Raw genomic sequence first — 24773 nt, forward strand, 5'->3', positions numbered from 1 at the left:
TGTTGAAGTTTCCCATCACGATTCGTTCAATATTACGAAATACGGATCTAGATCCAACTCAGTACATAAAACTTTCGAGTTTTTCATTCATATCCCTCTGAGCCATTAATTCGAACCAAAAAACTGAAAAATAATACAAAAAATTAGGAATGATTCGTATGAGATGGGAGTAATAAGCGACGCGGTGAATAAATTTACAGCTCACTCGTTCATCATCGGTTCTCGTCGTCGACAACCACGTGCATAGAGTTCGAACGTGAATCCAACGTGCTCGCATTCAACAACATGTTCATGATGGTAATTTCTGGTCGATCGTGTCGCTTCTATGCTTTCATGATTCAGACGTAGCTTCTTGAAAAATCAAAATAATTCGGAATTGTCGACAATTTCAAACTTTACTTTCTGAAATCAAAAATGAATAACAACAAATATTCACAAAACTACATGTTTAGGGTATATTCCAAGCTCACTCGAAATCGTTCTTTCTTGTCCCACGAATACACCTTTCCGATATGAAAATGCCAGTAATCTCGAAAGTAATACATGCTGAACTCTATTCTGCTGAACGAAATCATGCTGATTCTTTCGTATGCAACCTAGGATACCCTGTGAAGAAAACACGAATTATTAAAATTATTTAAAATAATAATAAACTAGTTATTCTATTCGTACTCACCTTTCATGATTGGCAGCCCGTTTGCTGCTCTCGATAATTCGTAATTTCTTTTCACTTTCAAAGCCCCACTTTTCATAATTCTAGGATTGTGAAAAATCCAAATTGCAATCGATTCCATCTTCGATGATTCCAAGATGTACCTCCTGAAACTGAGAAAGAGTTACAAAAAATATTCGCTTATTACATTATAGGAAATACTTTTTGTACTCACTTTATATGAAACTGAAAATTACATATTGGAATCCAAAACTCGAGACCCATCACTCTGATACTCGTTTCAATCGCCACGTATGCGATCGCAAGAACTTTTCGCTCCATTTAGATTCCACCATTCGAATTACCATAAGACGAAAAATTCGATTCCATTTTCTTTGGTATTTCCTGAAACTAAAAAGAAATACAAAACATATTCGCATAGCAATATGCTGAGAATATGTTTTACTTCTTACCTGTGAAAAATCGAATCACGTATAAAAATTATTGAATCGTCGCTGCCTATTCCCAGTCAAAATCCCAATCCAACATGCCTGTACTGGCCGGAACTGGTCAGAATTCTGTCGATTTCCATTTCCCAAGAATGAACCAAACCCTACCAACGTCCAACTAGCAGATTCGCATTCCTTCTCGAACACCCTGTGAAAGCCACAATTAATAATAATACTCGCATAAATTAGAAAAAATTAGGATTTGAACTCACTTGAAACAATAGAAAACCAGTTCAATAATATTGCGTACTACGTCGCCAATATTAAAATCAAGCATGGTCCAGTTGTAAATAAAATTCATAAGTCACCAAAAAGCGAACACCTGCAAACAGAAAAACAAAAATGTATCAATAGTAGGCGACGTTTTGGCGATCGTAAAATTAAAATGTAATAATAAAAGCATATTCGACAACTAAATTACGTCATCCCCTTAGTAGTCTCCAGCCGAACGGATATAGTTCTCAGAACTCAGATAAGAACGTATCTTTTCGATATGATTTTTTTTGATTATTCTTTGATTTCTTTTTGCCATCGACTTTTTTCGCCTAAACCATGTCTCGACTTTGTCGCAATTTTTCACTAGTCTTATTTCAAAACGATCACAGCTATAGAACAGTCGATCGTCGAAGTAAGGATTTCCAAACGTAATTTGACAGTTTCGAGACGGTTAAGCGTCGAAAACGTGTAGTATTTCAGCAATCTCATTCGTATCGGGGTGAAATTAATATAATAAAACGATTCAACTTCTAAAGAAATATACAATTGTTCGGATTCGCGATCACGTCATCTTTTCCATACGACGATTTCGTACAATCGGCCCATCAGTGAAGTGCGATACAGCAAGTCTAAAAATTGATTTCTCATACATGCGATCGTGAACGGTATTCCTCAAAAGTGCGCTACAGCAACTCGCAGTTGTAGAATCCTACGATTTTTACAACATCATATCGCGAAAGTTATACAAAAAGTGTTTTTTACCAAACTCTACAATTTGGTAACTCGATTGGTGCGATCGCGAGAAGCTACAGTAAAGTTGTAACGAAAATGCCACCTTTAGATTTGCCTCCCGACTTTGAATTACCCGAACAAGAGGAAGAAATGGCACCTGAGGAAGCGGACCAACAAAATCCTGAGAACGTAGATCATCAAAACCCTGATGAAGAGATAATCGAGGTGGCTCAGGCGCTGGTTGAGTTAGCTAACCAAAACGCAATCCAACGACAGGACCCGTTTTTAGTGGCGAATAACCTGCCTGACCAGGTACCAAAACTGGAATTTGCGGGCATAACTGTTTTGCCACTGGCCCTTGACGATGCCATCTTACGCACACGCCACTATAGGACTCACACAGTACACGACGGAATCCTATTTGCATCATGGCAAGAACGTAATCGGCTAATAGATTTTCTATTATCACTCGGAATGCCGCAGAACTTAGCAGAGAAACTGGAACCCTATCCGATAGAACAACCCAATATCGAGGTCGTAGAACCACTACCGTAACCGAGACTGAAGAAACAACGAAAATACGTATACCATTATCAATATTTGTACATAGCATTTTGTTCATGTGTTACCTTATATCCGGTTCATTTATATTTTAGACCTTTTTTGCTCAGCTTCCTTTTGTTATTAATAAAAATTACCCCAACTTTCCTTGTTGTGATTTTTTTTATTTTTTTTTATATATACTCATAAGATTAGTCGAATATCATATAGAATATCGTTATCTTCCTTACAACCATACTATACACAGCATCGTACTTTACTCAATCATTATTGTCTTTTCGCTTTATATTGTTTTTGTCTGAATACTCATCTAACTACCTAAAAATAAGACAAAGCTACCTCCATTGTGTTCCAATTTTTATACTCATATGTTCAAACAAGATATAGAATTTGTTTCTTCGTGTTAAGATAACCCATTCTTCCTTCATAAAAGTAAGAGAGAGGTACCTCCATTATTTTTCAATGTGTTTTATATTTTATCTTACCTACGACAGGATATGTAATAGTATACAATAAAAACATTTCTTTACTCACATTTTCTCCTCATTGAATCTACATTGCACTAAAAATTATACGCGAAACGTTCAATTAATTACATAAAACAAACTAAATTTATATTTCGGCCATCGCTCTATCATAAAAAGTATCGTCCAGAACGCAAAAGTTAAAATTTCACAACATTTGGAAATCTACAAAAAACAGCTGAGAGACTGGAAGATAGAAAAACTACTTGTTGAACCGAGAACGCTACAGTTCCGGTTACGGTTAGTAGGTACATACGTACACGCGATTGGTGAGTTCGAACACCTACCTAAAGACGATTCATATCACGTGGTGAACTCCAACCGTTATCACCGGTAAACACAAACACTTTTTGAAAAGAAAACAAATTGAAAGTGTTGGTTAAATTTTCTTTTTCCTTCGTGTTTGAAATATAAACGGTGTAATTTATAAAACTCCATTCTCTTTAACATCAAAAACGTAGTAAAGCGAAGTAAGGTACGAGATCTTTCAATCAATCTAATCAATCATAACCCCCAATAAAAATTATACGTAAATATGAAATACTCTAGAGTACATAAACATTAAACTTGATTTCTTTTTGTATCCTTTAACACGAACACAGGTTCATCTCGGCAGAATGAATGAAGCAAAATGCGTGTACTGCGGATTACCAGTGGTACCGTTTGACGATGAAAATGCAACTTACATTGCAAAATGCAAACATTTCTATCACCAGCGCTGCTTAGCCGCTCTAATGAGAGGCAAGAAAGAAAGAAACAATAGAAACCAAGTCATTGCTCCTTGCGTAAGCCATGGTTGCCACCAATGGATTTCTATGAGCGACGTGGCACTGATACGAAGACCTCAGCGAGACGAATCAGCTAACCAGTATAGAATTTATCCTGAGGATAACGAACTACGATCAAACTTACGCAAGAAAGACGACGAAATGGCCCTATACAAACACCAAATGGCTCTCATGGCCGTAGAGAATCGTGAGATGAGGACTAGGTATAAATTGGCCATTGAGCGTACTCATATCCCAGAAACGCACACGCAACGAAATCCGGCTACGCTTTTCAAACCCAACTCAAATATGACCAATGATTTTCGACCAGTTAGCCCGCAGCGATATCCAGCTCCTAAATTCCCGACTTATTTTCCGGTCCGAACGCATACCTCACTCCACGTCGAGCGTACATCGAACGGACAGCCAATTTTTGTACAATCGTCACGATTTAGACCAGAAACGGTAATCACAGAAATAAACACGCGAACTGGTACCATTTCATACAGGCAATGCCCGGTAAGAAGCTCAAACGGCGAACATGAGGGAAGATTCTCGAACGACCATTTCAGCTCTACGGCCAGAAATAATGTCAACGGAGATGTTCAGAGCCAACTGACAAATCATCGTTCTAGAACGAATACGACCAACCACCGCTACGATACGCGAAATGCCCTACAACCATCGACGGAACCACGCTTTCCAATGAAAGGACCCTCCCCAAAGCCGGTAACGGAATATGATCCCAAAACGAGACTACCGATTCAAGTTAGAGGTACAAGCGCGGACAAGGGCGACTACCATCAACGATACTGGAAAAGATGGCACACGAATTCAAGTGAGATCCAGCCCTTTTACCCGTTGAATTCATATCCGAGATATTTCACAGCGGCCGGATATGCACACGCGCCTGGAGTTTACCGAAGCGTTTATCTCGTATTTAACATATTAATGGTCGGAGACGGACACATCGAAGCCATCGCGACGATACTTGAAAGAAGGAGGCCTTTCGCCAGAATCCTGGATCGGGATATGTATCGCAGGGATTTAACAATAGCCGATATCACCGCATACCTCGGATCATGGACCGTACTACCGTCTAGAATAATGATATCATTCGGCCACGCCGATATTATCCGACGTACGAATCAAGATGAGCTCAAGGAAACGCTACGGTTACTGGGAATAATATTAAACAACGCAAATGTCCGCGAAGCTCACCTAGTACCGATTATCCCTCATCCTTCCCTCGATACCCGAACTTTCGACCGCATAAATTTAGCCTTGGAACATCACTGGGTAGAAAACTTCGACGGAATAGTAATAAAATTAGACAGCACGTTCGCGGAATTACACGCCAAACCTGCCCACTTTGATGAATTTGGACCCTATTACGACGATGAAGAATATTCACCGATCATCTCAGCTCTAAAAGAACGACTTATACCGGAGTTGAAGAAAAAAGTAAAAGACCCAGTGCCAACACCGATGGAAGAAGGTGAACAAAATAACGCGATAAATGAGATAGTGCAAAGATTTAGAAACACCCAACCCCAACCATCATCGTCGAAAACTACCGAAACCACTAGTCAATCGAGTTCTACGTCTACGATCCCGACAGCGGAAAATAAAAATGAATATGTACCCTCGACTTCGTCCAATTTTTCACAAACGAATAGCGAATCGCCAAGCTCTACGTCTATGGCGAACTCAGCAACAAATACAAATGCTTCGACTTCTTCCGATATAGTACAACCGAGTTCTACATCTACGGTTACACCGAACGAAAACGTACCGAATTCTGTCGTCTCAACGTCATCTATTTCAACGAATCCGAATAACGAACAGTCGAGTTCTACGTCAACGACTACCCCTACGACGACAAGTGCGATTAAACCATCTACCGAAAAAGTGGAAACAAACGAAAGCAACGAGCTTAATTCAACAACAGTACAAAACGGAGAATCGAATCAAAGCTCTACGACTACGTCGATTTCATCGAAGAATACTACACTAAACAACTCTAAGGTCATGAAAATCAGACGAAGAAACGCAGCTTTAGACGCGGTGCAACGAGAACATGATAAAATAGCAGCCAAAAAAGCAACTGATAAACGGAAATTAGAACAGAAGCACGTAGAGGCGAAAATGACTAAATTTGCTATCGATTCCCCAGCCCACGAAAATGAAAATTCTCCAGTCAAATCCCATGAAAACACCCCTACCGAAGAACCGACAAATCCTTTCCCATTCTTAGAAGATACGGTATTTATAAAATGTGAAAATAACGATACTGGATCAGGCAATGATCAATTTCTCGAGGAAACGGTGAAAGAAGAAGAAGACGAAGACGAAGACCGTTTGAATCAATATTACGCTGGGACCGCGGTAGAATATTTTTCCGACGAAGATGAAAATAACGATGAGGATAGATACAGCGATGAACATCTAGGAGATAACAACTATATGTAAAATTGTCGACTTATCTTTCCCACCAACCCATATAGCTGTCTTGATACTCATTTTCACTTAAAGAAAGAGCCTAAATTTTGTTTTTGGATTAAAAATCTATCATCATTTGCTGCTAAATAGGATCCTTATTTACTTTCCTACCAATTTTTTCTTATTTTTCCCTGCTAAATTTTCCTAACTTATTGTACTAAAAACTTGTGATTTATGTAGGGTACATATTAGTATTATTATTTATGTAATTTATTTATTTATATACCTATTGGTAAAATATTGATTGTCTTCGTGAATATCAACGTGTCTAATTTTGAATTATCAAATAATCTATTTTTTTTTTGAATAACTACGTTAATTTTGTATTTATTTTTGACAAATTACAATATCATTGTCGTTGCAGAATAATTTGATTCTTTTTTGCTTAGAAAAGTGAGTTGACCAACCATACGATGCTGAACACACAAAAGACACTCGCCAATGGACTGAATCTCTAGAGATCAAAGCCAATCCTAGGACTACAAGTGACAAAGCGATCATACTGCATTACTAAAACTGTCATATTCTTCTAACATTTCTGAATACTAACCAATAATAAACCATAAGATCTAAAAATTTTGTCGTAGAACTACCATAAAACCACTTTAAATTTTGCCAAAAATATCAATTTTTTGACTTGAAATTAAAATTAATTCGCTAAAAGTGCGACTTCGAACGTTCATAACAAAACGAAGTCAATTTTTCCTTATTATTCTCATTATGCGCTAAAGCATTCTCGAAACTTTAGTATCAAAATCAAAATTTTATTCTTTCGAACAATCAAAATTATACCGAATATACAATCTAAATTAAAAATATCACAAAATGAAAAACTAACCTTATGTTTTCACTCCATAGCTCCCACGACGCATATTCCAGTATAAACCATGTGACCTAGAACCATGAACGTTACGTACACGCTCCAAATCCCAGGAAGAGCTTTTAAGCCCCATGATAAGTCACACGACGAGTGAACCGAGATGAGCCCACGACTATCGAGTCTTGTATCGGTCACAAATTCCTTGGAACCAACGACGCCCCACGCCATGATTCGTGCCATATACCACATGCAAAACACAAAAAATTACAAAACACGAGGATAATCAATACATTCCACCTATCTTAAAATATTATTAGTCTACAATATAAAAATTACTCCATATAAAAGATAGCGTGTCAATTGTACCTTATATATATAAGCGAAAGCTGCAAATTAGCACTATTATTATTAACCTTTTTTTTTCTTCTCATTCAATTTTTTGTAGTTTAATTTTTTTTACTTAAGTTTTTTCCCTTTCTTCATATTCTAAAAATTATCCTTTCCTCTCAACGTCTTAAACATACGAATACAATTTCTTCTTTTCCCCAAGCAAAAAACTCTAACCTTTCCCTCTTAATCCATGAAAAGTTTAAAATCCCCTTTTCCTATGTTTCCTTTGCCACGAAAATCCCCCTTGTTCCTCGTTTTTTCAACACACATCCAAAAAACACACATATTTTTTTAAGTTTTTAAATTTTTCTTTAAACCATCCGAATTTTGTTTATGGAAAAGAAGCGCTCACCCATACATATTTTGCTAGTTATTGTAGTAGTAGTAATAACCTAGTTATAGTTAAATTTTTTTTAATTTTTTTTTTAAGAAACTTACTTTTATACGATGATAAAATCGCATAATGATCCAGCTGCCTCTTCAATAGATTCGTCTTTGATATATTCTCCAGATCTCACCGACAGTCTCATACAGGTTAGGGCCAAAATATTTCTTCTTTATTTCTCTCCTATCAAAAACAAATTAGATTAGCATAGATCAAGACGAACATAGATAGTTGCAGTTAGTGAAATCGTAGGAACAAAAATTCGCGTCGGCAGTAATAACGTCTTACCTTTATGATATTACTAAGATATCGACCAGCATTCTTTGTCTTCACATCTTCGGATTCTCTTCCTTTTTTCAACAATTTCTGGAATCCTTCAGATTTGCATCTCTGAAACACACATAAAAAAGGACTAAGATTAGCACAGTTGCAGGATCATATAAATTATACCAAAATTGAATCGCTTAGACTAACTTAAAAGATCCCGGAATTCTGAAAAATATAAAAAACCTGCAACAAAAGAAAAATTATAACAAAAATTTGTTACAAATTTCAAAAACAACCTATACATCAGTTTCATAAATATGTAAGTACATACCTAGCACCTACCTGCTGTACTGAAGTACTTAAAATAAGAGATACCTACCATGCTAAACAAGCTTCTTCTCCAACTAACCCCATTTTTTGAAATCACAAAAACAATAAGTCAATCAATACACTTCTTCACATTTTTTTTTTTAGTTAGAATTCGTTAACAAAGTTTGAACTCTAAATTTGGGTATTCCCCACATTAACACGTTACCACACCGCATCATCTAGTCATTCTTGTGGGTATGTCTAGGGTCACTGACCTTAGTAATGTATCCCCTGTATATTGCTGGTTTGTTGGTGTGTCAAGTTTTCGAATTTGCTCACTGACATTCAGTTAATATCAGGGGTGCAGGAATACAAGGGGTGACCTTTGTGTTCCACAATTCCTGCCCCCACCCATCTTTCGACCCTTCCTGTCAACTCAAAATAGCCTGCAATCGCAGCAAGTAACGGGGGGCAGGGGTGAGCTACAGCCTCACTAGGGTAAGGAGGGGAAGGGGGAAGTTGAGGCCTATCTCCCATCATTTTTAGTCATGACCGTGACTTCCTCGATTTTTTGCTAAAATTGAGATAACCCCACGGGGGGCATATGATATGGTGAGATATGGCCCAACTACGTAAGTAGTCATTCGTCGAATAACTAGTAAGTAGGTATTCGATGAATGCCTAGTATAACGAAAACGTAAGTGATGGGAACGTGTTAACTTCTAGAGGTGACTTCAATAAATATAGAAAAAGGCGCCAAGCGCGATGCATATATAATGCAACGCGCCCACGAGCCGAACCAGTTGATCTTCGCTATAGCTTGGAGAAGTTGTACTTTCACTTGCATCTTCGACAAGATGCACTTAGTCGCATCCGCTACTTGCCGCGCAAGATGTAGTTAGGCTAATTCGCATTAGAAGTTCATCTCAGTAGATGATCATGGTATAGGTATCTCGAGCTCGCCGGTGCTAGGTCATAACATGTACTTCGTATTTTGGAAATCCATCAGATGTTATAGGCTGATGAGACACCCTGTTGGGGGTGTCTCTCCCCTTTTTTACCGATGTCGCCCCCTTCTATAGGGGTTAATTCGTATCTTTCGCGTGTAGGAAATAAGTATACTATTTCGTCGCGTACATCTCGGACATGAGTCAATCAACCCAGGCATTGACCATGTTTCTCGTCTGGATAAGCACCCTCTGAAACCCAACCAACCCCTGCCGACCATGTCTAGTATTAGGGACATACCGAAGAGGCAGGAAAAATGGACAGTTCGTGAACCTGATAAGTAAGTTATCATAATCAATTAATTGGTACAAACCACCCCTATTCGTGGTTATTCTATATCCATATGTAGGCAAAGTTAGGGTATATTTATGATTATTTCATGTATATGTCAGCCCTATTCAATCTCTAAACAATATAAAATAATTTAGCATATTTTATATTTTCATGTCTGTTTATAACAATAAATCATTTGTCACGCTAAATCGACTAGTAGACTTGTTGTTAGACACAGACTTCTGTGCATATAGTAAATTCTGGTATGACTTCTAAACGCTCTCCGACCCACTCAAACTAGCCAGGAATAGGGAAAATATAACTACCTATGTAGAGATATTTGGCCTTCTCACCTCAGTAATATTTCTCATAATATTTCTATACATAGTTATGCAAGAATTAACTATATCAAGCACAATGCAATTTTGAAAAAAAGAACACCACGAACTTCAGAAAAAAAACAACCCGGTTTTGGAAAAAAAACGCCGTTTTGAAAAAAAAGCATAGCGTGATTCTTGGGAAAAAAGCACAACTGGAAATTCAAAAAAAAGCACAACGCGAGTTTTAGAAGAAAAAGCACAACGCGATTTCAAAAAAAAAAGCACAACGTGAATTTTGGAAAAAAAGCACAAGGCGATTTTGAGAAAAGAGAACACCACGAACTTTAGAAAAAAAGCACAACGCGAACTTCGAAAAAAAGCACAACGCGAATTTTGAAAAAAAGCACAACACAATTATGAAATAAAAAAATATGAAAAAAACGCAATTATGAAAAAAAACATGAAAAAAACGCAATTTTGAAAAAAAGCACAACACAATTTAAAAAAAAAGCACAACACGATTTTGAAAAAAAAAGCACAATGCGATTTTTAAAAAAAAGCACCACATGATTTCAGAAAAAAAAGTACAACGCGATTTCAATAAAAAAAAGCAAGACGCGATTTCGAAAACAAAAGCACACTGCAATTTTGAAAAAAAAGCACAACACAATTATAAAAAAAAAAACATCAAAAAACGCGATTTTGAAAAAAAAACATGAAAAAAACGCGATTTTGAAAAAAAGCACAACGCGATTTTAAAAAAAAGCACCACACAATTTCAGAAAAAAAAGCACAACAGGATTTTGTAAAAAAAAAACATGAAAAAACGCGATTTTGAAAACAAAAGCACAACACAATTTTGAAAAAAAAGCACCACACGATTTTTAAAAAAAAGCACCACGCAAATTCAGAAAAAAAAGCACAACGCGATTTCAATAAAAAAAGCACAACACAATTTCAAAAACAAAAGCACATCGCGATTTTGAAAAAAAAGCACAACACAATTATGAAAAAAAAACGTGAAAAAAACGCGATTTTGAAAAAAAAAGCACAACACGATTTTGAAAAAAAAGCACAATGCGATACTGAAAGTTCAAAAGCTCGAAAACACAATGCGATTAAAAAAGCACTACGCAAATACGAAAGCTCGAAAGTATAACGCGACATGGATAGAACTTCTCTGGAGCACAGCCAAAGCGCAAATGATGGGTGGGATTTGACTACTAAGGGTAACCACCTGCTTTCATTGTCTAGGTACTGAATGTGTGTAAATGAAACACCTGCAGGTGTTCTAAAAACCTTTCTCAAAATTGAACAATAGAGAAAATTTTATAACCCCCTGTGGTGTTACATTTAGGTATAAGCGAGACAATAGGCGGCAAATCACTTTGAACCAAATTTGAAATGTTTGAAATTGAACAATGGGAAAGATAACACTGTAGATAAGAATATTTTCGGACACCTGCTGTGTTACATTTTAAAACTGGTGTCGGCGTCGCCTTTGACACCTTTCTCATTGTTCAATTTTGAAAATTTAAAGTTTAGCTCCACGTGGAGCCCCAAAATGCTCTTCAAAATTAAATTTTCACCACCCATTGTGTTCGCTCAATTCAATAAAAACCGGCAGATGAGTGAACACAAAGGGTGTCGGCCATATCAAAAGGGAAGCCGACCAAAGCGAAGCCGACTTTAAATTTTCAAAATTGAACAATGAGAAAGGTATCAAAAGCGGCGCCGACAGTCAGTTAAATTTCTAAATTTATGTATCACCACAGGGGTGATTTTTCGGAAATTAAACAATGGGAAATGTTCTTACAACCCCATGTGGTGTTACATAAATTTGGAAATTTAACTGACTGTTGGCGCGGCTTTTGATACCGTTCTCATTGTTCAATTTTGAAAATTCAAAGTCGGCTTCGCTTTTGTCGGCTTCCCTTTTGATATGGCCCTTTTCCCCTTTTTATTCTTTTTTTGGTACAAATTTTCGTAATTAATTGCAATTACTCAAGAAGCTAATTGAGCAATTGCAATTATAATTACGGCGTTGAATGCCTCATGATGGACCACATCTACATATGAAAATTTCAAAAAAATCGGCCCATCCATCTAAGAGAACATTCGTTCCAAAGAATTTTTCCACTTTCAGAACGAAACCAATAGTGTGCTACGCACACTAAAAAATGAAGAGATACCCTACGCAACTTACTAGTTAAAAAGACACTTTTTTCGTGAAAAAATCAAGCAAAAAACCAAAAAATTAGTGTTTTGCAACAATTTGAACTCGATGACAAATTGGCAGTCGATTATCATGATGACATAACGAAAAATGTTCGTATTCTAAATACTTATTAGTGTTGAAATTTTCTTCCTTTTGTCTCAGATTTGGGCTCGGCGTCTCGGCTCATTTCTCATCCCCTCTTCTAGTTTTTAAAGGTCTTTTTTTACTACAAAAAATTAAATTTTTTCAATACCCAAATGAACTACATTTTTTTTCCTCAGTGTGAATTTAATTCGACCCTAAACTCATTTTTGAAAATTATTGACTTGTCTGGCTCTTTCCGTGTGCTCTTCAAATAATGTATTTTTGTACTACTTGATCCTTCGTAGCGTATTGAAATTAGTTTTTAGAATAAATTTTACGCGTAGCTTTACAACTCCAATTTGATGGAATTTTGTGGGAATTTAGAGTTTCAAAAATTTTCTGGAGGCTCCAGTACTGCTCAAAACGGGTTGAAACGGTTTCCAATCGATTTGGCATTTCGAAAATAGGGTATATCCCAAATTTCAGCTTTCTTGGTCAATTTGGTAAAATTTTGAGATTTTTTCCCTCATTTTTGGCCTAAATTCGATTTTCAAAAATTCACCAAAAATCGAAAAATGCACTTTAGCACTTGAAATTTTGACAGGTGATGAATTTTTGCATGATCTTTCGATCTACCTTTGTAAAGTTTGAAAAATGTTGTGCAAGTCCTATGTTAAAACGCAAAATCTGCGATTTCGGCTGACCTGTCAATGCTTTAAAATGTTCCTTAGGGTGTCCCCCTTCAGAAAAAAGTTGTCCCGGAGGATCGGCGGGGGGGGGGGGGGGGTGCAATTACTCCTATTGTCAGATGCCGGACTACGAATTTCGGGTTTTTATCTCCATTTGATGAAATTTTGGGAAATTTCAAGTTTCAAAAATCTACTGGAGGCTCCAGTAATTTTTAAAAAGTCGCTGGAGACTCCACAACAATTCAAATTCACCTGCAGTCCACCTTCGTAGCGTATTGAGATTAGTTTGCAGAATGAATTTCGGCATTCCAACTCCATTTGATAAAATTTTGTGGGAATTTCGAGTTTCAACTGCTGGAGGCTTCAGAACTGCCCAAAACGGGTTGAAACAGATTCCAATCGATTTGGCGTGTCGAAAATAGGGTATATCCCAAATTTCAGCTTTCTTGGTCAATTCCCTCAATTTGGTAAAATTTTGATTTTTTTCCCTCATTTTAGGCCTTCGTAAAATATTATTGTACTAAAAAATACTTGACTTAATGGTTATTCATTTTTATTGGAGTTATGGTTAATGGTTATTGGTTTTGGTTATCAGTGTTACGTTATCACTCATTCACCACTCCTGATTTTTGTTGTCAACTTTTTAGATTTTTGAAAAGTTTTAGTGCTGAAACACAATCGTCAATCGCCAACACTTTTTTTGTAAAAGATTGCATGTTTTTTAAAATTTTTTTTATTCACTCTTTTTTTATCAGCTCATCGCCATTTGCCGTCACTCCGCCAGCCGTCAAGTTACGTAGGGTTACGTCATCTAAAGTACGTCATCAGCTGGTCGTTTCTCTCCCTTCGCCCTTCTCTGCGCATAAAATTTAAAATTATCTGTGAAATTTTTCTCTGACAGTGATAACAACACAACGGCCTTCCGTTTAAGTTTAACTTTCCGTTTTCGAAATCGAATTCGAAAATGTTCTTCGGTGTTCATCAAAATGTATGTAGTAATTTAATTAATTTCTATTCTCGTGTCAATTTTCGCAGTTACCGTTGTAATATGATTCGTGTACTTCTAATTCAACACAAGGCTGCCGAGGAATATAAACACGAAGCCATTTTCTGACTCCCTTGATGCTGAAATTTGAAGCGGAATTATTGGGTAAGTAAGTATTTATCGCATGCTTTTCTCAGCTTGTGAAAGTATTTTCGAAATCTGTATTCTGTGAGCATTAAAATGAAAGTATTATTTTGAATATCTGAAATATCTTATCTGCTTCAATCCGTTCATCGAGTCTGAACTGAAAGATGAAGCATTGACACTTCGTGTTCCCAGGGGAATCCGAATCTGATGGAGATAGATTCACATTTTCATAACGATTGTTGAATTAATTTATTGTGCAAAGGTCGATTTTAATATCTTATTTATCTTCCTAGTGATAACTGGTAATCAACGGTTGTAAAATTTGTGTTCTGGGATTTGGATCGGTTTACCTAAGTTTGGATTCGTTGCGTGTCGTGTATTTTATGGCTTATTATCATCTCATCCAAAGGTAAAATTTTTCATTTACGAACGACTAATCACTAATCAGCCTTGGCCGGTGTGGTGTTCCATCTTAACACGAATTGCTTCGTAACATTGTGTTGTTTTTGTTAAACTTGTGGTTCGGTGAATTTCTATTTGAATTTGAACGTGACTTTTTCCAGATGGTTTATGTATTCGGTTAATAACGCGTAAGAATATTATCGAAATGGAGTCTAGTTACCTGAGCGGCGGCCATTTCATGGAATCGGACGGCGATGGCGTAGATCATAACTACGCTTTTAACGATTCGAATGACGAATCGCAGTCTACCAAATCAACCAGAGACATAGTGGAATGCGCATTTTGCGACCAAGCATTCAGCAGTAGAAAACGTTTACGAGCGCACAAAAGTGACCACTATAAAAACAAAACGTTTTCTTGTAAACGATGCCCAGCTCATTTCACGTCTTACCAAGGATGGTTGTTTCATTTCAAAAAACACCGTAGTGATTTACAGTACTCGTGTCATATCTGTGGCGCCAAGTATTGTTCGTTCCAGCAACTCGTACGACATACCGAAGCTCACGAGTATCGCAAGGAGTCCAAGTTTATCTGTAATTTGTGCCTTAAAGCGTTCAGTCTACAGTACGAGTTACTCGCTCATGAACGAGAAGTACACAATATCACAGACAATTACGGTAACGAGTCTAGAATACTCGACGTTTACAGTTGTACGAAATGCTACCAAGCTTTTCAGAAGCTCAGTCAGTATCGTAATCATTTGGAAAAAAGTTCATCGTGCAAACCTTACCGTTGCCAGAAATGTGGTAAAGGGTTTCTTAGTCGGATACAATTTCAATCTCATACGTCGAATTATTACAACTGTCACGATATGTCGGAAAAACTACTACGTAAGAAATTCGGCGTCAAGATTCCCAACATTTGTATTCCCAGAGTCGAAACAATCGTACGATGTAATCGTTCTGCTGTTACCGGTGAATATAAAGTTGAAACAATCGTACGAAGCAATCGTCCTGCTGCCGATGAAAATAGATCAGAAACGATTGTACGGTTCAATCGTCTAGGAACCGATGAATATAAAGTTGAAACGATCGTACGAAGCAATCGTCCTGCTACCGGTGAAAATAGTGCCGAAACGATCGTACGGTTTAATCGTCCAGCTACCGGTGGAAGTAAAATTCGACCTGTCAAGAAACACAAATCATTCTCCTGTAATAAGTGTGATCGAGTTTTTAATAAAATACGCCATCGACGCGATCATTGGATTCGTAATAAGAATTGTCGACCTTACTGGTGCAACGATTGCGACGCCAAGTTCGTTTCTAAAGAAAGACTCGAAATACACGTCAGAATCCATACGTACAAATGCCAGACATGTTTCCGAAGATTTAAACTCAGGAATGAATTCGAACATCATTGTTGTAAGAATCCATCTAGGATGTACGAATCTGGGCATTTAGCCTACGCGAGAACCGATCGCAAGATTTATAACTGGACGGATTATGTTGACGTAAAGCAGATGAATTTCACATTCGTGTGCCAATCCTGTTGCAAGACGTATTCGACTGAAAAGGAACTACAAAGACATATTGATTATGTCAGCGAACGTTTATTCCTTTGTCCTAAGTGTTCGAAGACGTTGGTTTTTAAAAACAAGTGTACCTTTAGGTATCACATGATGACTACTCATGAAGTAGATTAATGAACGTTTGAATTTTACCTATTCGAAGTACCACTGATCAAGACTGACCTCTTTACCGGTGTTCAATTTTACCTACTGTTAGTGTTACGTTTTTTTTTTTTTGGTTTTTGTTTTAATTTTTTATACGAGACTTGACGTTTGATAGGAGTTTCTTGTTTTAGTTGTTAGGTTATTTTTTCGTTTTCGTTTTCTTTACAAAAGTTGTTCGACTGTGTTTAGTTTTGTATTTTGTTAATTGTATTTATAACACAAGTTAATTCGTTACATTGTTTTGTTAAAATGTATTTTGACAGTTCATTAATTAATTTCCTAATTTAGGAATTGGTTTTTCAGTTTTTTCTGCCCAGGCTCAGGCTGAAGATTTGTTCGGATTCGGAAATGATTCGATGGAATTTATTTTTTCATTCGTTAATATTCGTAATCATAACTAAGCTTGAATAATTTTTTACTTTGTTTTGTTAAAATGTATTTCGACTGATCACAACTTCCTTAATTTAAGGTACTAGTTTTTTTTAAATCAGGTTTTTTGGAAATGATTCGATGGTACGGTTATTTTGTTTTTCATCTGTCAATATTCATGACCCAATTTAGTTTACGTTAATTTTGTTGTTACCTACCTACATTGTTTTGTTAAAATGTATTTCGACTGATCACAACTTCACTAATTTACTAGTTTTTCATTTTTTTCGACTCAGGTTCAAGATCTACATATTTGGAATCATTTATTATTAAAATATAATATTGAAGTTCGTTATATTACTCGTATGTAGTTTTAATCATTGACCAAAAGGTTGTAAATCATAAATCACGTTACTTGACAGAAGCTTCGAATAAGGACCTTCGATTCATTTGTCCTCCAAGGTGCTTCAAAATTTTCCAATTTTGCGATTTTTTTCTTATTTATGAGTGAGTGATGAAAATGGCTCAAGCCCAAAACTTTCTTTACAAGATGTTACTGGGTGCTTCCCTCACTCCCAATATATGTATTTTACTTCAGCTTGCTAGTTGCACAATTGAGTGCTTAGGGCTCTTTAAATCGTGATTTTGGGACAATTTTAGCAGAAAAATGATTGCGGAAGCTTGATTTCAGGTCGGGAGCCTTAAAAATTTCATATCCATAGCATTAAGGAGTTCGTTTCACGTACTGTGAGCCAAAATTCGCAGGAAACTATACAATGGAACACAGCCGAATTTTTAAGTTGCGCCCCCTTCCAATTTCAAGTAAAAAATGAACCTCGTAGAATTTTTCAGAAGCAATCATGCGACCTATCAAAATAAGTTGAAATTTCACGAGAAATGTAAATATTTCTTGAGCTTTTTTGAAGAAATTTGAGCTTCAAAAATAGTGTCATGATTTTTGGGATTTTCGAAAATGTGTTTGAATTTCGCGAGAAATTCAAATATTTTTACGAAAATTTAATGTAAGTATTTTAAGATTTTGGAAAATTTTGAGTTCCAAAAATAGTGTCATGATTTTTGGGATTTTCGAAAATATGTCATGTGACCTATCAAAATGTGTTAAAATCTCACGAGAATTTCAAATATTTTGACAAAAATTTACTTTGAGCAGTTTTGAAAAATTTTCTCCCAAAATTGGGTCATGATTTTTGGGATTTTTGAAAAAGTGTCATGCGACTTGTCAAAATGTATTAAAATATCACGAAATTTTCATATAATTTGATGAAAATTTACTTTGAGCATTTTTGTAAAATTTTGACTCCCAAAATTGGGCCATGATCTCATGATTTTTGGGATTTTCGAAAAAGTGTCACGTGACTTATCAAAATAAATGTGTTAAAATCTCACGAGAATTTCAAATATTTTGACGAAAATTTACTTTGAGCTTTTTTGAAGAAAATTGAGCTTCAAAAATAGTGTCATGATTTTTGGGGTTTTCGAAAATGTGTCATGTGACCTATCAAAATGTGTTTAAATTTCGCGAGAAATTCAAATATTTGTACGATAATGTATTTTAAGATTTTCGAAAATTTTGAGTTCCAAAAATAGTGTCATGATTTTTGGGATTTTCGAAAATGTGTCATGTGACCTATCAAAATTTGTTAAAATCTCACGAAAATTACAAATATTTTGACGAAAATTTACCTTGAGCAGTTTTGAAAAATTTTCTCCCCCAAAATTGGGTCATGATTTTTGGGATTTTTGAGATTTTTGAAAAAGTGTCATGCGACTTGTCAAAATGTATTAAAATATCACGAAAATTTCAAATATTTTGAGGAAAATTTACTTTGAGCATTTTTGAAGAATTTTGACCCCCAAAATTGGGTCATGATTTTTGGGATTTTCGAAAAAGTGTCATGTGACTTATCAAAATGTGTTAAAATCTCACGAGAATTTTAAATATTTTGACGAAAATTTACTTTGAGCATTTTTGAAGAATTTTGACTCCCAAAATTGGGTCATGATTTTTGGGATTTTTGAAAAAGTGTCATGTGACTTATCAAAATGTGTCAATATCTTGCGAGAAATTCAAATATTTCGACGAAAATGCATTTTAAGCATTTTTGAAAAATTTTGATCTTCAAAATGGGGTTATAATTTTACAGACTTTTGGAAAAAGTGCAATACGATCTATCAAAATGGATGAAAATTTCTGTAGGAAATCAAAAACTTCTGTAAATGATTTTTCGAGCAGTTTTGGATGGATTTCAACGACAAAATGAGATCATGATATTTGAGATTTTTGAAAAAATTCGCGACTGATTTTGATGCTTATTAAGTTATTATAGAATGATATTTCTCACGTTTTCAGTTCCTGTCCATTTTTGAATGTGTTGTTAGGTAATTATTAGTGTTTTCGTACATTGCCGACTTCAACGTGTCTGCTCACCTACTCATTTAAAAAAATTTGAAAAGAATGACGTTTTGGAGTTTTGGACGACCTTTTTTACAAAATAACGTAGATGTAGATAAGTTTGAAATTCAACTCTGATGAAGCCCTAACAAAAAATTCCTGATTCAATCAGACTCACTCTCTGCTCTTTTATCAATTCAAAACAAATTTTCTGAACATCAACTTGTTCATAAGATCCATCAAATCATTTATAAACATTCAGACTACTGACAAAATTATTTTTATGTTTGTCCCAAGTCATGTAGGCATTGAAGGAAATCAGGCAGTAGATGAATCAGCTAAAACAGCTGTCAACCCTCTAAAATTTTCTCTGTGACCCATGATGACGTTATTAACATTCTAAAAATCATCCAAAACTCCAATTGGCAAAACCTATGGAACTCAAAAACAAATCACAAACTGTTTACCCACAATAAATCAATCCTCCTTTGGAAACACCTTAGTCACCTAAATAGATCAGAAGAAATTATAATCACCTGCCTCCGAATTGGTCATGCCAAATTAACCCATAACCATGTGTACACCAAAGCACCTAAACCCACCTGTCGATTCTGTAATAATTCTGAAATAATCTCCACTCAACACCTTCTATTCTATTGTCCCTCCCTCAAAACAAAACGCCAATCCTTAAACATTTCAGACCTTGACCCTACAATTCCGGACAATAAGTATATCAAACAGATGGAAAACATTCTTAAATTCATCAAATAAGAAACCATTCTTTCAAACCAAATCTAGAATAACCCCTCAAAACTGGACGTAATAAAAAAATGTTTAAAAAAAAACTGATGACGGATTTGTATAGATTTTTTTGCCACGATCTCTGAAAAAATCATGAAAAAATTCCCTCACGAGTGAATTTTTTTTCACATTTTTAGAGTTGAAGACGAATATTCACTGAAATTTTCGAGTGATTTCTATGATGATTTTAGAGTTTATATTATGTATTTTCGTGTGATTATTTGATTAATTCATAATTTTATTTCATTTTGATGTTTGATGCATTTTTCGTAATTTTGCACCCTTTTAATTTTTAGTTTTTCAAGCAATTTAAACATTTTTTTAACATTTCAAGTTTCAGTACTTATTTAAGCAATTTTTGCAAGATTTTGTTCAATTTTGGCAATTTTTACACCTATTTTAATGTTATCGAATAGGTAGTGCAAACAAATTATGAAAATTTATTAAAAATTTTATTTCGAAAAAATAAATTTCATATTCGTGCTCAGCGTGTCAAAATACCCTGATCACCTCACTTTTCACGATTTTGGTCAAATGGAATAGTCCTCTAATAGTACATTACATTACTAGATTAATAATGTGGGTGATTATGAACGAGTGCAAAGTTACTGCGCGAGTCGAAGACGAGCGCTGTAACTTTGCACGAGTTCATAATCACACACTTTATTAATCGCGTAATGTAAGGTGCTTTACATAATAAACACTCGTAACCTCACCATTTTACACTTCTGTTGTTTAGATGCAAAAAATGTGCGTCTATGAGTGACCAAACTTCACCGGTTAAATTTGTTAAATTATGTCCAAACGTAACACGTACGTAATGGCGAGTTTTGCGGCGTTGCCACATAACACCACGTACATAATACGGCTATTACGTACGTTTTTCACCCGGCATTAGGTCGCTCATAATGACGTACATTTTGCATCTAGCGACAGAGGTGTAATGATGAGATTACGAGTGTGTATTACGCGTCGACCGTATATAATGGACGAATAATTCAACGGTGAAAAAATGACAAAATGTGAAGCCTAGATTTTGGATGCAGAATCCTGGAAATCTTCTGCTCATGCGCCAAACATGACGCTTACGGTGCTGGTGGAGAGAGAGACGGTTTACTGGTTGAACGTGGGTTGAACCAGGGAACCGTCTCTCTCTCCGCCAGCACCGTAAGCATCATGTTTGGGGCATGTGCAGAACGTTTCCAGGATTCTGCATCCAAAATCTGGGCGTCATTTCCTGCCATTTGAATTATTCGTCCATTATATACGGTCGACGGTATTACGTAAATTAAATTATGTTCATCTGCTCCTGCTCAACAATCCATTCTACACGAGAAAAGATGAGAACTTTTTTGTCACAAATTTTATGTAGAACAATTTTTCTAATAACCATTTTTCTCGTAGGTGCTCTACTTCCGGAGAAAAATGCGAAACACCGATTTTGGCGGAGGTCTCATGCCCCTTCAGGGGGACGCTCGCCACCCAGGAGTGGGAACTTTTGTTGTTCAGGGAGCTTTTCTCCGCGTTTAAATTTAAAAAAAAATTCCAGCTGTTTGGTGGGGCAGTCAATCTAACGGTCATCCATGAAAAAATTGTCTACTCTGAGTCTGACTGAACTATATTTTTAACTTGAACGGTTCATTCATGTTCGTTTTTATCGCTTCGTTATCTAACGTAATTCGTAACAGTATGTGTCTGCTTTTGGTTTGTTTTTATCATGAAATTGACGGTAATGCGCCCGGCTAAATATACTCCTAGGTACATGCTTGCAAGATTGATAATTATTATTTCATATTCATAATCGATTATCGCTAATTAACGAGCAGACGTGTTTTTTGTTCCTAAGGTTTGTTTTCATTCGAGTAGTGTACCGGTGTCGGTGTTTCAACGTGAACGGTGAAAAATGGAATCATTTTATGAAAAGCTTCGACATATGAGAATTCCCGAAGATGCCCAAGAGCCCGAATCCAATCCAAGTGGTAATGAGACCGAAACTGATGATACCCGAGCCGAACCAGTGTTTGATCTCATCGAAGATACTCGATCCGGACCTGTTGACCGGTTCGATTGTCCATATTGTTACAATGTCTACTATACCGAAGAACATTTAATTTCGCACAAACGAACCCATCATTCGAGTAAGCAGTATACTTGTAAATGGTGTAATATCGTATTCACCTATGCTGGATGGTCGTATCATCATAAAAAACATACTAACGATAAATCTTACTCGTGTACTAGCTGTAACAAGAGTTTCTTCATGCTGCAGCAACTTAAGTCACATCTAGCTAATCACAAGCATTCGTGTAATTTTTGTAGCGATACGTTCGTCACTGCGCAGCAATTACGAGCTCATGCGAATTCAGTTCACGATGCCTCAGTGAAAGGCGAAGTTCTACATCGAAGACAAAAGAGATCGAAGTTGAATCGTAATTCGAAACTGAAAGACGAAATACTACATCGAAGACGAAAGAGATCGAAGCCGAATCGTAATTCGAAACCAACAGTAATTCAACCGGAAACTCCTCGAAACGAAACAATACAACACGAGCTGCCGGAAATTAACCATTCCCAACGTCGAATCGATGTTACTAAATCGTTCGTTCATCGTGATGAAACAATTCGACATAATTTACCTCATCATCAAGTCGCTAAACAGAAAAAAGATCGAAATGGAACGACCAAATCGTTCGATTGTGATAAATGCCATCAGAAGTTTCCAAAACTCAATCAGTTTCGTGATCATCTGAAGAAAAGTTTCAAATGCAGACCGTACTGGTGTAACGACTGCAATGCCAAGTTCATTCAGAAGAAAATGTTAGAGAAGCATGTCAGAAGCCATTTGTACAAATGTAGCTCCTGTTCGCAAAACTTCTCCTGTACGAATTTACTAGACGTTCATATTTTCAACGAACACATGCAGAGCGTAAATGATACGAGTTTCGCACCTAAAACCGGTTTCCGATGCCGGTACTGCGGTTTGATGTATTCTACAGAAGAAGATCTCCAGAACCATATCAAGTTCTCCGGCGAAAATTTAATCATTTGTGCTACGTGTTTCTATATTTCTGAAACCGAAGATGAATTCAGTTACCATCTGGAAACTGCGCATGGAATTTTTGAAGAGCGTCGTTCGTTGTATCAATTTGTGGATTGAGAACGTGTGTGTGTGTTTTTTTCTTAAATATAGATTTTATCGATGATTGTTCTATCTTCTATTGGACATTGTTGTTGGTTATTTTTCGTTTTTTTATACTGCGTAGTTGCATTATCGGTTTGTTATCTGGGCTTCACTATTACGTCTTACGTCTTGGATCTTGGAAACAAAACACCAGCGAATGCACCGGAAATTCTTATTTTCATTTTACCATTGGTCCGATTCAGCGTTCTGAAAGCTTTCACCAGAGTATTTTTCGGCGTATTTGAAAGAAAGTTGAACAATAGGATCAAGTCTAAGCCGAACCGTCGAACGTGATAAATGGGCGATAGATTTTTTTTTATTCACCCTGTCGTTCCTGACTATTTGGAAACGAGTACCTGTTATACCCGGGCAATACTACCCTCGTTGGGTAAGGTTCAAGGGCGAGCATATATTGTAATGATCTTCGTTCAGCTGTTTCCGAGAAACTTTTTTTACTTTGCTAAACGCCAGCCAAGCCAAACGGTATTCGTTTGTTGGAATTTACCGAAAGAACAAGCTATTGAATGTTGTAGCTAGTTTAGTCGAACACTTGTTGAACACATTGATTTATAACACCATCTCGGGTCTGTTTTAGACTTTTTTCTGAGAAAATTTAGAGTGTATTGTCACAGCTGGATTTTTTTTTTTTTGGTATGTATTTGTCGTGCAGTGGAATATTAATCATCCTTCGGTCGTCGGTCGAAATAGAAACACTGACGAGTGACAATAAGGGAGAGGAAAAAAGATCTTCAGGTCATTCACTCAAAACTGCACTATTGATTAAATACCTACCTACTTATTCGAAGATGATTCAGAAATTAACTTTTATCGATCTTTCATTCAGTTGATTATTTTATACTGTTAGTCATACATACTTACATTCATAGATTGCGGATAACGATATGGCGTCCATGGTAGAGTAGTAAATTTATGAATACACAGCAGAAAGCCAAGAATTTATATAGCTAGTTCGCATTAAATAACGCGATAAAAGCGGAAACGTGAACCTTACCTGCTCTAAATTTTTCATGGAAGGAAGTTGACGTTCTCCAAGGTCATTTCATTTCCTGTGGAGAAAGACCGACACATGTATTGTAGAGAATAGAGATCGATGTTTAGAGGTCATCAAACGATGACGAATGACGAAAATCAGACATTTTTTCGATTATTTTTGGTGGAGCTGTCCGTGAGCCCACTTAAGGATAAATTGCACCCCCCCTCCCCGTCAATCCTCCGGGGCAACTTTTTTCTTAAAGGGGGAGTCCTAAGGAACATTTCTAGCCCTTGCACTCAAAAAAAAAGTGGCCCTACTTACAAAATGGCGGCCATTTTGATTGACAGGTCAGCCGAAATCGCGGATTTTCCGTTCCAACATAGGACTTGCACAACATTTTTCAAACTGTACAAAGGTAGATCGAAAGATCAAGCAAAAATTTATCACCTGTCAAAATTTCAAGGGCTAAAGTGCGTTTTTCGATTTTTGGTGAATTTTTGAAAATCAAATTTAGACCAAAAAT

General features: G+C 36.3%; 2 protein-coding genes and 1 long non-coding RNA gene across 4 annotated transcripts in view; 2 read left to right on the forward strand and 1 right to left on the reverse strand.

The window, feature by feature from the left end:
• The window catches only part of LOC135846071 (zinc finger protein 184-like), a 107142-nt gene extending 89926 nt beyond the window's left edge, over window positions 1–17216 (forward strand). The window contains exons 3-5 of one of the 2 annotated variants that reach the window (XM_065365062.1): window positions 14262–14376; window positions 14652–14767; window positions 14922–17216. In XM_065365062.1, coding sequence (XP_065221134.1) covers window positions 14966–16462 — 1497 coding nt within the window. In that variant the 5' untranslated portion in view covers window positions 14262–14376; window positions 14652–14767; window positions 14922–14965 and the 3' untranslated portion in view covers window positions 16463–17216. Of the gene's footprint in view, window positions 1–13876; window positions 14381–14651; window positions 14768–14921 lie in introns of those variants that run through there. The other variant, XM_065365063.1, reaches the window with a different exon arrangement.
• LOC135842949 (uncharacterized) lies at window positions 8–8510 on the reverse strand. Its single transcript, XR_010558221.1, has 6 exons — window positions 8347–8510; window positions 7302–8241; window positions 1374–1483; window positions 677–1309; window positions 206–606; window positions 8–123 (listed from the first exon to the last, which is right to left on the reverse strand). It is a non-coding gene; the product is annotated as an uncharacterized LOC135842949 (long non-coding RNA).
• Window positions 17217–21690: 4474 nt separating the features above from the next.
• LOC135844573 (zinc finger protein 26-like) lies at window positions 21691–23298 on the forward strand. Its single transcript, XM_065362803.1, has 2 exons — window positions 21691–21833; window positions 21922–23298. The coding sequence occupies exon 2, from the start codon at window positions 21979–21981 to the stop codon at window positions 23230–23232; it is 1254 nt and encodes a 417-aa protein (XP_065218875.1). The 5' UTR covers window positions 21691–21833; window positions 21922–21978; the 3' UTR covers window positions 23233–23298.
• The last annotated feature ends 1475 nt before the right edge of the window (window positions 23299–24773 follow it).

This window comes from Planococcus citri, chromosome 4, assembly GCF_950023065.1.
Source record: "Planococcus citri chromosome 4, ihPlaCitr1.1, whole genome shotgun sequence".
NCBI lineage: Eukaryota > Metazoa > Arthropoda > Insecta > Hemiptera > Pseudococcidae > Planococcus > Planococcus citri.

What these genes read in the sequence shown, in the direction of transcription:
- LOC135844573 (XM_065362803.1), top strand. Translation starts at nt 21,979, where the DNA reads ATGGAATCATTTTATGAAAAGCTTCGACATATGAGAATTCCCGAAGAT.